Source organism: Octopus bimaculoides, chromosome 29 (assembly GCF_046866305.1).
Source record: "Octopus bimaculoides isolate indiv1 chromosome 29, ASM4686630v1, whole genome shotgun sequence".
NCBI lineage: Eukaryota > Metazoa > Mollusca > Cephalopoda > Octopoda > Octopodidae > Octopus > Octopus bimaculoides.
In genome coordinates, this window is record NC_142956.1 from 16,680,072 (window position 1) to 16,693,637 (window position 13,566).

At 37.1% G+C, this 13,566-nt stretch overlaps 1 protein-coding gene across 1 annotated transcript; it reads left to right on the top strand.

The window, feature by feature from the left end:
* Positions 1 to 545: 545 nt before the first annotated feature.
* Positions 546 to 10,936, top strand: LOC106879679 (uncharacterized). The gene is made up of 6 exons (XM_014929354.3): positions 546 to 731; positions 4,403 to 4,522; positions 5,142 to 5,235; positions 6,798 to 6,974; positions 7,811 to 7,911; positions 10,763 to 10,936. The coding sequence occupies exons 1-6, from the start codon at positions 609 to 611 to the stop codon at positions 10,829 to 10,831; spliced, it is 684 nt and encodes a 227-aa protein (XP_014784840.1). The 5' UTR covers positions 546 to 608; the 3' UTR covers positions 10,832 to 10,936.
* The last annotated feature ends 2,630 nt before the right edge of the window (positions 10,937 to 13,566 follow it).

Sequence of the window (13,566 nt, forward strand, 5' to 3'; positions counted from 1 at the left end):
TAAAGGATTAAATATATAAATATATATATACACATATACACATATATACAGCAAGATGAGCGTGGCCGATGCCAGTACCGCCTGACTGGCCTTCGTGCGGGTGACACGTAAAAGCACCCACTACACTCTCGGAGTGGTTGGCGTTAGGAAGGGCATCCAGCTGTAGAAACTCTGCCAAATCAGATTGGAGCCTGGTGCAGCCATCCGGTTTCACCAGTTCTCAGTCAAATCGTCCAACCCATGCTAGCATGGAAAGCGGACGTTAAACGACAACGACGACGATGATGACGATATATATATATATAAAACACATGGTCCTGTACACACACACCTTCCTACTACCACACACCACACATGCACTTCCTACCACCCACCCCACACACACGCTCCTTCCTATCATCTTTCTCTCTCTGTGTATATATACATATGCATACACACACGTACATACACATATATACACACACACACAAATCAACCGCCCACATCTATCTCTTCTCCTCTCTCTTTCCCTCTCTATATATGCATATATACATATGCGACTATATATATATATATATAATATAAACAAGATTAACAGCTCATTTGTTTTCCAGATCTAAACACTGAATATGTACCGTCTTGGATTGCTATTGTTGGTTGCTTATGTGGCTGGTGTGAATGGGTGCTGTGTACCCCCTCTATATAGTGCCGGTGGATATTTGAGGATTTTTCAAGATGGCCATTTTTTTCTGGTATGTATATATGTGAATGTATATAATTAACATTTAATATTTAATAGATATACATACATACGTGTGTATGTATGTGAATGTACACACATTCTATAAGCATATAAACATATATATATATATATATATATATATCTCACATATATATGCGAGATATATACATCTATATAAATAAATGTATATATGTATATATATCTATTTATATGTGTGTATGTATTTATTTATGTATATATATGTATGTATGAATTTATGTGTATGTATATATATGTAGATGTACATGTATATACATATATATATTCATCTAGATATATACAGGCATGTATCTAAATATATATATATATATATATATATACATACTCTTTTACTTGTTTGTCATTTGACTGTGGTCATGCTGGAGCACCGCCTTTAGTCGAGCAAATTGACCCCAGGACTTATTCTTTGTAAGCCTAGTACTTATTCTATCGGTCTGTTTTGCCGAACTGCTAAGTTACAGGGATGTAAACACACCAGCATTGGTTGTCAAGCGATGTTGGGGGGACAAACACAGACACACAAACATATACACACATACATATATATATATATATATATATATACACACACACACACATATATATATATGTACCTCTCATATATATATATATATATATATATATATATATATATATATATATATGAGAGGTACTGGTATCCAGAAGCTCTAAGATAGCAGGTAAGGCTATGTAAGTGCTACAGGAGGACTGTAGTTAGACCCTTGGTTCAATAATAATATGAGTGAGGAGTTTAATGCGGATCTTGTTTGAGCATGTATATGTTAAATGAAATGAGAACAAAACCATGCCTGTATGGAATAAATAGGACACCCTTGGGTTTGTTGTCTCATTTTATCTAACATTTATATATATATATATATATAATATACAAGAAATGAGGGCAGGGAATCGTCAATTAATAATAGGTTTATTTCATACTGAGCTACTTGGCAAAATTGTTAATTGTTAATTCTATTATTAATTGACGATTCCCTGCCCTCATTTCTTGTATATTATATATTTGATATCTCTAAGTTAGATAGTTAAACCGTAATCCCTCCACACGGAACTTTTTTCATACGGGACTATTTGTGGTGCACATGGAATGGATTTCTTTGGGGTGGGGTGCCTGAACTCGCTGGCCGATGAATTCGTAAGTGCCTTTCTTATCGTTGATTTTTGGTGTCGCGTGGCCGGGGATTACCGTGAATTTTTTTTTTAGAGACACTTTCAAATTTATCAGAATATTTGGGCTGAAGATTGGAATAGTGAAGTTTTCATTCGCTTAACCATGAAACGATTCGTACCCAATTAACTAAAGGCTTGTTTTGTTTGTGCTTTTCCCTCCGGTTTTTTGTTCTATGTGTGCCATAAATATCGCCATCCGTTTTAGAGAAAAATTTGTAGTTTAGAATTAGTAGTTCTTTGACTGCTGTTTCTGAATTTTCAGTATGTTGGAGAAGCAACTCAATTGCTAATCCCTTATATTTATGATGATATATATATATATATATATATATATATATATATATATATATATATATATATATTTGTATTTTTAAACCAAATGTAGTTTTCTGGTGTTATATTTATTCCTGAAGATGTGTAAAGGAATTTTGATTTATTAAGTCTCTTAATGAATTCTTTATACTGAAATATATATTCATCATCATCATCATCATCGTTTAACGTCCGCTTTCCATGCTAGCATGGGTTGGACGATTTGACTGAGGACTGGCGAAACCGGATGGCAACACCAGGCTCCGGTCTAATTGAAGACGATAAATATTTTCATTTGAATATATACGTTTTTGTGTCGTAACTCCTTTATTATTATTAATATAACCAAAAGGATCGATTCTTGAAGAGTCTACATACCTTCACTGTCGTTTTTTTCTGCTATTTTGGTGATGAGTTTTTTGAGTTAGCTTACCAATTATTTTTGTTGGTAGTTAATTTATAATATATTGATATTGAATATATATATATATATAGATATATACTGTTGTGTCTGGGGAGAGTCATTCTCTTTTGGTGCCTTATCATTTAATACACTCACCGGTAAAATTCCCATTTATTTCATTTTTACTTTTCTAAAATTTTCGTTGCATCTTGCAACCTTTTCAATTTTAGAAAAATAAAAAAGAGATAAGTGGAAATTTGACCAGCAAGTGTGTAAAATTATAAGGCACCAAAAGAGAAAGATTCTCCCCAGATGCAACAGAATATGCTTCAACACATGAACTCACATAAAGAATCTTGCAAACCAAATCCAAAAACGATATATATAATTATACATGTGTATATATATATATATATATATATATATATATATATATATATATATGTATGTATATATATATATATATGTATATATGTTATATTATATTATGAAATGAGATAGGAAAATTACGTCAAAAAATCATCACAGAAGATATACATCCAAAATAATATTGTATTAATAGATAGATGTATAAATATATAAAGTATGATTATTTAAAAAGTTTAATAGTTTAAAATATCTTATGATCGTTTCATGAATGTATTAGCCTTAGAAATGGAATCTAAAATTAATAATCATTATTAAGTAATACATCCACTTGTCATGGATATATATAATTTCTTCAAAATTTTTAACACATGATTATACCAACGCACATCTATGCCAATAACTTTTTAAACAACATCTTTTTCATATATTATTAAATAGCATTTGAATGACCACACGGAAATTCACCCTCTTTCTCTCTGACCAGTGGATGTATTACCTAATAATGATTTTAGATTCCATTTCTACGGGTAATACATTCATGAAATGATCGTAAGATATTTTAAACTTATAAACTTCTTTAAATAATCATACTTTATATATTTATACATGAATGTATATCTTGATGTAATTTTCTTGCTTTTATTTTATAATATAGTATATAAATGCTCTTATTAAATGTCTAAATACCTTTAATGTTTTAGACATTTCCCTATCAAGAGCACTTAGAATAGTGGGAGAAGAAGAGGTAAAAGAATAAGAGAAAGGAAAGGAGAAAACGACAGAGTAAAAAGATAGAATAGTGGGAGAAGAGAGAAAAAAGAAGAAAGAAAGAAGGGGTGCTGAAAAGTTTTTAGGTCAAAGAAAATACAGGAGGATCCGTTAATTATGATTTTATCCAAGATAGTCACCACATTGCAGCAGTCCTTCAGTTTATCTAAACTCTGTAAAAGAACTTGGACAGTTGGGCCTCCAACCAGGCCTTTTGTGATACCTTTAAAGCCAGGAACTTTCTGGAGCCCCTTGCATATGTATGTATGTATATATATGTATGCATGTATGTATGAGGTGGGGCTGGGGTAAAAGAAAATACAGGAGGATCAGTCAATTATGATTTTATTCAACATATTCCACTCTCAGATTCACACACTCATTGCAGCAGTCCTTTGGATTTCCTAAGCTCTATAAAAGAACTCAGAAGGTTGGGCCTCCAACCAGGCCTTTCACGACACCCTTAAAATCAAGAACTTTTCAGTACCCCCTCGTAAATATGTAAGTGACGTATTGTGTTAGTGCGTGTTACCCTACAGCTAATGAATGTCCCTGATGCAAAGCTATTGTCTAATGATGATGTTTTTAATTGTTTATTTCAGGGTGAGGCTGAACTCTACTACAACTACTCTCTTGGCATCCACTCCGCATTTTACAACCTCACCATGGACGAGTTCCCTGACACCTACTCCTTGACCAGCGTCCACATCGATGTGAAATCGGTGAGTGGGAAGGTTTTTACTCATCATCATCAGCATCATAATCGTTGTCCTATGATAAAATTGAAAATGAAATACATTTTTGTTATCTAATGATCTTTTGTTTCTGGAAAAGTAAAAACGCTGCACAAACAGCAAAGAAGATATGTGATGTTTATGAAGATGGTGTCATTGCTGAAAGTAGTGTTTGTAAATGAATTACTAGGTTTAGAACCAAAAATTTTGACCTTCTGACAGAGTTACAGTCGTTGATAATGAAGAAATTGAGACTGTGCTATGTTAAAAGCATCCAACACACTCTGTAAAGTGGTTAGCGTGATGAAGGGCATCCAGTCGTAGAAGCCAAACCAAAACAGACATGGAACCTGGTGCAACCCTCTGGTTTGCCAGCTGTGGTCAAACTGTCCAACCCATGCCCGTTTGGAAAATAGACATTAAATGATGATGATGATATATATATGTGTGTGAATGTGTGTGTGTGTGTGTGTGTGTGTGTGTGATAGCAATGGAGGTGATAATAATAATGGTGATGGCGGTGTCGATGCTGGTGGCTGACAACATGTGATGTGTGACAGAACCTTACTAAATAAAATTCTACAACATATCAACCTTTTACTTGCAGGGAGACATCTACCTAATGACTAGCGGAACCTGCACAAAGAGAAAATTGGACGTTTCATGGCTTCAGGCCACTGAACTACCTCATTGCATACCAAGTGAGTGACCAAAGCAGGGTTTATAATATTTCTTGTTTGTCCATTTTCTTTCATATTTATGCTCATTGTTTACATTCTGGGAAATTCAGTAAGGGTGGGTAAGAGTGGATTCGGTATCAGACAGATATAGATAGTCATATATACAGAAGAGTAGTATGTACAAGAATACTCTATAGGAGTGTATATGTGTATGTTTGTGTGTGTGTGTATGTATATATATATATAGTTCAAAAAAACAATAACAAAAAAACAAAAAAACAACAAAGTGAGGACGTGATATGGATAGTATTATTGGACGCTCAGGAAAGGAAAGAGAGAGTGTATGACGTTTCGGGCGTAGCCCTTCGTCGGAAAGATGGAAAGTTCGGAGAATGGAAGAACGGAGAAAGAGGAAAATGGTACCGATGCCCACGAGGTTACATTATGAAAAGACCGGAAGAGGAGGTGGTGGGGGAAAAGTTCTTTCTAAGACAGGAGAGTGAAAAAGGGAGATGAATATCTGTGCGTGTGCGGAAGTCTGCGAGTGTGTGTGAGATAACAGAACGTGTGTGCGTATGTATGTGTGTGTGTGTGTGTGTGTGTGTGCATGGTTTGGTGGTTTATCTGTTAGTGTGTTTGTGTGTGTATGACGTAGCGGAAGAAAATAGTAGCAGGACTGGTAAGTGGACGCTATAGACAGTGTAGGTAGAAGGTCAACAGGTGGTTATTTGAGTGTGTGTATACATATATACTTATATATTATTTTATGTATATTAATATTATCTCAGTTATTAAAACTTTTGATAATTTGAATACGTTAATAGTTACGAGGGGTAGCAAAATTACACCAAAAAACAAGATATCCCAGCCAATTTACAGGTTGATATACCGAGTTAACTTGATACATTTTGAGAATATATGGATAATAACAACAAATGGAGCAAAACACATGTCGATGAAAGTTCCTTTAATTCCAGAGGTCGATTTCTTCAGCTAAAAGGCAGTGCTCCAGCATGGCCACAGTCAAATGACTGAAACAAGTAAAGGAATTAAAGGAACTTTCATCGACATGCGTTTTGCTCCATTTGTTGTTATTATCCATATATACTTATATATATATATATATATATATATATACACATACACACATATATACATGCATTTGCTTCTTTTAGGATTTTTGAGTGAGATCGTTGCCAGTGCCCCTGGACTGGCTCTTGTGCGGGTGGCACATGAAATGCACCATTTTGAGCGTGGCCGTTGCCAGTACCACCTGACTGGCCTTTGTGCGGGTGACACGTAAAAGCACCCACTACACTCTCTGAGTGGTTGGCATTAGGAAGGGCATCCAGCCGTAGAAACTCTGCCAGATCAGATTGGAGCCTGGTGTAGCCATCTGGTTTCACCAGTCCTCAATCAAATCGTCCAACCCATGCTAGCATGGAAAGCAGACATTAAACGATGATGATGATATATATATATATATATGTATATATATATAACTGTGTTACATAGATGCTTTATGCATAGGATTGGCAGCCATACTGTTGACTGATAAAATTCTCTGTGTATTCTTTTGAAAGGCAATGCCCACCTAGAGAGGGAGATATACATCGGAGGACCCCATGAAGATGTTGAAGTAATGACCTACACCCATGCGGTCAAACATGGAATTCGACATCTAACTGTCACTGCACATCACTGCTACCCCGTCCAGGATGTCTTCTATTTTAGAGATACGTCTGTCTCAGATAAATCCAGTAAGTTCATGGATCTTTGATCATTTTCTTATTTTTCTTCGTTCCATAATCTGTATTTTGTATTGCATGTGAATATATGCTTTAACCTTCCTTGTATTTTTCTGCTTTTCTACCTCCATATCAGTTCAACAAGAACCACTCTAATAAATAACTTTCAATGCGAAAGGTACTCACTGTGGAAGATAAGACTGGAGTCAAAGTTATTCTCCATATGATTACTACACTGTGTTATCTACTCCACAGTTGCTTTGTTCTCCTATAATATGAGAGCTTCTCTCATATCTACTGCAGTATAGGCTGTTTTAACAGCGCAACCACATTTAAGTGGGGATAAATATTACCTATCAGTATTAATACTGTCTGTCACTAATACACACCCACCCACACATGCACGTGTGTGTAGTGTGTGTGTATGTGTGTGTGTGTAAACACATGACAGGCTCTCAGTCTCTCGCTTCCAAGTTCAAGTTAACCCTAAAAACACATGTTGAGCATGGTTCTTATTTTATATCCAATTCTGAAGAATCCTATTCAACATGAGTTAATCTGAATGACACATAGAAATTAACCACTGTGTGCATGTATTATTGCATAATATGGCAAGATTGATTGTATTGAATTATGAAACAACAAAGAAGCCTGACATGCATACGAAGAAGTTGATGTACGTGAAGTACAATCATTGCTAGAAATAGCAGCTGGTAAGCTATCAGCACTATATAGAGCTTCACTAAATGTTTGCAGGCAGAGATATTTGCAGACACACATAATTATATTATATATACACACACAAATTTCTAATCATTTTCTGTACTTCTTTTTTTTTTTTCCCCCAGCTGGAAATGGCACCATCACCCAAGTGAAAAACCTCAAGTTTACTATCGATGATCCCTCTGTCTTTGATCTCCCAGACTTATGCAAAAAGGCACCAATATCTGTAAGGACATTTTTACCATTTATTGGACATGGCATGACACACTTCTGCTGGTGGGGGGAGGAGGGGTAATTATGACAAGGAGAGATGTAAATGATGGTGGTGGTGCTAACCGTGTCGGGTAGCAGCAGTTGTAGATCTGACAACCGTGTTTAATGATTGCAAGAAGTTCATCAAATGAGACGATTTAGCTGTTTCAGTTGGCAAGTCAAGTAGCTACATAGAAGCTCTAATGTTATCATTATTGAGCAAGAGAGTAGCGCATGCCATCAAAGTGACACTAGGGTAGAAATATACAAAACTCAACATACCCATCGTGACTACCCGTCTGATAAGGGTACACCAGGCACATGCATCACAACCATATGTGTGTGACATGGTGATCTCATATCAAGATAAACAGTGCATGAACTTGCAGGTGGGGCCCAGTTAGAATTTTTTTGTGGTCAAGCAGCCTATCCCACTCAAAAGGTCCTTGAATGAGGGTTGTTTAAGGATGATGAAGAAAGCACCCACGTTTCAAACCCCGAAGAATTCCTATTTACACATGGCTATGATGCTCCCCCACTACTTCTGCTTGTGATCAGAGATGCACATATCATCACCCACCAAAGGACATGCTCAACTGGTTAAGGTCAAACAACTGACAAGCAAATCTGTGGTATTGAGCAGAATATTTGCTGTAGCCCATCTTTTATACCAAGACAAAACAATGTACATGATAACACTTCCAATCAATTAAGATCAGAAGCCATGAGAGCCACTGCCTGGTACTGCATCCGGGCTGACATATTGTCAGCCACCAAGGGACATGCTCAACTGGTTATGGTCAAACAACTGACAAGCAAACCTGTGGTATTGAGCAGAATATTTGCTGTACATGATAACACTTCCAATCAATTAAGATCAGAAGCCATGAGAGCCAATGCCTGGTACTGCATCCGGGCTGACATATTGTCAGCCACCAAGGGACATGCTCAACTGGTTATGGTCAAACAACTGACAAGCAAACCTGTGGTATTGAGCAGAATATTTGCTGTACATGATAACACTTCCAATCAATTAAGATCAGAAGCCATGAGAGCCAATGCCTGGTACTGCATCCGGGCTGACATATTGTCAGCCACCAAGGGACATGCTCAACTGGTTATGGTCAAACAACTGACAAGCAAACCTGTGGTATTGAGCAGAATATTTGCTGTACATGATAACACTTCCAATCAATTAAGATCAGAAGCCATGAGAGCCAATGCCTGGTACTGCATCCGGGCTGACATATTGTCAGCCACCAAGGGACATGCTCAACTGGTTATGGTCAAACAACTGACAAGCAAACCTGTGGTATTGAGCAGAATATTTGCTGTACATGATAACACTTCCAATCAATTAAGATCAGAAGCCATGAGAGCCAATGCCTGGTACTGCATCCGGGCTGACATATTGTCAGCCACCAAGGGACATGCTCAACTGGTTATGGTCAAACAACTGACAAGCAAACCTGTGGTATTGAGCAGAATATTTGCTGTACATGATAACACTTCCAATCAATTAAGATCAGAAGCCATGAGAGCCAATGCCTGGTACTGCATCCGGGCTGACATATTGTCAGCCACCAAGGGACATGCTCAACTGGTTATGGTCAAACAACTGACAAGCAAACCTGTGGTATTGAGCAGAATATTTGCTGTACATGATAACACTTCCAATCAATTAAGATCAGAAGCCATGAGAGCCAATGCCTGGTACTGCATCAAGGCATTTATTATTATTATTATCATCAAGGCGGCGAGCTGGCAGAAACGTTAGCACGCCGGGCGAAATGCTTAGTGGTATTTCGTCTGTCTTTACGTTCTGAGTTCAAATTCTGCTGAGGTCGACTTTGCCTTTCATCCGTTCGGGGTCGATAAATTAAGTACCAGTTACGCACATCTTTTCTAAAACCAGGTACTTATTTTATCAGTCTATTTGCCGAACCACTAAGTTATGGGGACATAGACACACCAAAACTATTTACCAAGTGGTGGTGCAACACACACACACACACATACAAGACAGGCTTCTTTTAGTTTCCATCTTCCAGATCCACTAACATGGCTTTGATCAACCTGAAGCTTTAGTAGAAGACACTTGCCCAAGGTGCTGGCAGTGGGGCTGAACCCAGAACAATGTGGTTGGGAAGCAAACTTCTTACCACACAGCCACGCCTATGTCCATGTAACAAGAAATAACATGGATCTATTTTAAAACGGGGGCCACATTTTTCATTAATGTTTTACGTAGTGTTTTTGGTACGGAAAGACTTTCAAACTTTGTATACTAATCTATTTTGTGTTATAGAACAGTAAAATATTTTTGTATTCGAATTTATTTCATGTAAAAAATTGTCTTATTTCGATAATTTCAACCAATCTCTGACAAGTATTCAGTTGTTTACATTTACTCCTTTGGCTGATTAAGCGGTGTAAAGCGTATTTAATCTCCATACCTTCGTTTTATTTGCTTTTTTCATTTTAAATTTGCTTTAACTCTAACCTTAGGGTTAGGGTTAATTGTTTCAGAATCGTTTGTTTATGTAGTCGGCACTTAATGTATATCGGCTGAATGGACGTCAGTGATTGGTTGAAATTACAGAAATACGACAACTTTAACATGGAATAACTTATGGATTTCTTTTTTTTTTTTAAGAAGACTAAGAGAAAAAGATGTTTTATATGACACATTCTACCAGTGTTCCAAGTTTCAAAGTGTTTCGTTAATGAAAAATGTGGCCCCCGTTTTAAAAAAGATCCAATAATATTTCTAATTCCCACCTCACCCCCCTCACTCACTTTCTATTTTTTCCTTCCTTTTGCAGCCAGCACCAGCTGAATTGCCATTGTCTCTGGGTCTTCTCCCAAATTTTGCCAAACTCCATGACAACTAGAATGGCAGCCTGGCTGACCACCACAGAAGAGTGGACAAGAGAAGAAAGAAGAAAAAGAAAAAAGAAGGAAAGGAAGTCTTCAAATAAAACATTTTTGAAATATTACTGCCGTGTTTAGTCGTTGTTGTTTAACCCTGGATCAGCCCTGATCCAGCACAGCTATGATCAAATACATCCCAGCAATGACCATCCCACCTTTTCTTCAAACATAGTGTATCTAGGACTACATTATCCAATGTATGGTATAGTAGATTGTATTAGTGGTTGTTGGCTCAGTGGTTAGAGTGTGGGCTCACAATCACGAGGTAGTGAGTTCGATTCCTTAACTGGGCTGTGTGTTGTGTTCTTGAGCAAGACACTTTATTTCACATTGCTCCAATTCACTCAGCTGTAGAAATGAGTTGCGACATCATTGATGCCAAGCTGTATTGGCCCCTTTGCCTTAGATAACGTCGGTAGCATGGAGAGAGAGAGAGAGAGGGGACGCTGGTATGCATGGGTGACTACTGGTCTTCCAAAACCAACCTTGCTGGACTTGTGCCTGGGAGGGTAACCTTCTAGTTGCAATCCCATAGTCATTCACGAATGAAGAGGCTCTTTATGTGTTTGTGTGTGTGTGTGTGTGTGTGTGTGTGTGTGTGTGTATCGAGCCTGCGCTCTTCAACAGAAAGGAATAAGAGAGAAAAACAGAGAATGAATAAAATCTGTAGATTTAGATTTAGCAGTCAAACATAGCGACATATACGTATGTATGTATTTATATATATATATGTGTGTATGTCTGTGTGTGCATATATATATATATATATATATATATATGTATATATATATATACACACACACATATATATATATACACACACACACATATATATATATATATATATACACACACACACACACATATATATATATATGAGCGTGGCCATTGCCAGTACCGCCTGACTGGCCTTCGTGCTGGTGGCACGTAAAAGCACCCACTACACTCTCTGAGTGGTTGGCGTTAGGAAGGGCATCCAGCTGTAGAAACTCTGCCAAATCAGATTGGAGCCTGGTATAGCCATCCGGTTTCACCAGTCCTCAGTCAAATCGTCCAACCCATGCTAGCATGGAAAGTGGACGTTAAACAATGATGATGATGATGTTACTAATATAAATTTTTTTAACAATCTCACTGGCTAATCGCAACACCAGCACCTGTTCTAGCATTGTTATTCTATATATCACTGGTGGGGAGATGAATCGCTGCTATCTCTAGAAGTGGAGCATCCACCACTGATGACACCAATGAAGGTTGAAATAACGTGATCTGGTGGTCATGGCACCAGAGATAGCAAGGATTTATCTCCCTGCTAGAGTGCAGTTGGTGTCTTATGCCACACCGGCTTGAGATCTATGCAATGGGCACACATGCCTGTGGAGTGTCCAACCACTTGCAAGTTAAAAGTGGTTGGCATCAGGAAAGGAAACCGTCTTCCATGCTGGCATGAGTTGGATGGCTTGACAGGAACTGGCCAGTCAGAGAGTTGTCCTGGACCCAACTGTCCATTCTGGCATGGTTTCTACCGCTGGATAGCCTTATTAACATCAACCATTTTACAGAGCAGCACTAGTACACGTGTGATTATGTTGGACGGTTTGATAGGAGATGGCCAGTTGAAGAGCCGTCCAGGACCCGTCTGCTTTGGCATGGTTTCTACAGCTGGATTGCCCTTCCTAACACCAACCACTTCACAGAGTGTACTGGATGCTTTTTACATGGCACCTGCACATAAAATAAATAAAGAAACAACAATAATAATAATAAAGATTTATTTGCCACAAGAGCCAACAACGACAACATTACAATACACTGATGGTAGTGGTGGTTGTAATAGTAGTAGTAGTAGTAATAGCAGTAGCTAAGGGTGAGAGGGTGGGATAGTATATATTTTCTTGGTATTTTTTTTTCTATTTACTTAAATTATAAGGAAAATTTGGGATTGACAGCCAATGTGGTGGAGGTGGGAGAGACATGGTTCCGTGCTCCAGGACTGCAGCAATCCCTATTTACTCCTGCACGACACTGCATGGTACTGCATGTACCACCACCACCACCACCACCAAGAACACCACCACCCCAACTACGACTGTTGTTCTACTGGTCAAAGGTCAAACACAGATTGTGTGGCGAGGAGGAGGAAGAGGAGGAGCAACAGGGAGGGAGGGAAATAAAGAACAGAATAACAAAAGACAGAGAGAGAGAGACTATGTCAAGATTTGAACCCACAAACCTTTGCAGACTAACCCACAGTTTCCCTTTACCCTCATTTGCTGCTCAGCTAAATGAAGCTATGAGTGGGACTTTGTTCAGTTTCACCGAATGGAATGTTTTCATTTTGTGTAGATAGGCATATGTGTAAGTACATAAATGTGTGTATGTGAGTGTGTATATACATCTATATATACATACATTATATATATATATATATATATGTATGTATATATATACATCTATATATACATACATTATATATATATATATATGTATATATATACATCTATATATACATACATTATATATATATATATATATATGTATATATATACATCTATATATACATACATTATATATATATATATATATGTATGTATATATATACATCTATATATACATACATTATATATATATATATATATGTATGTATATATACATTATATATACATACATATATATAATTATATATATAATTGTA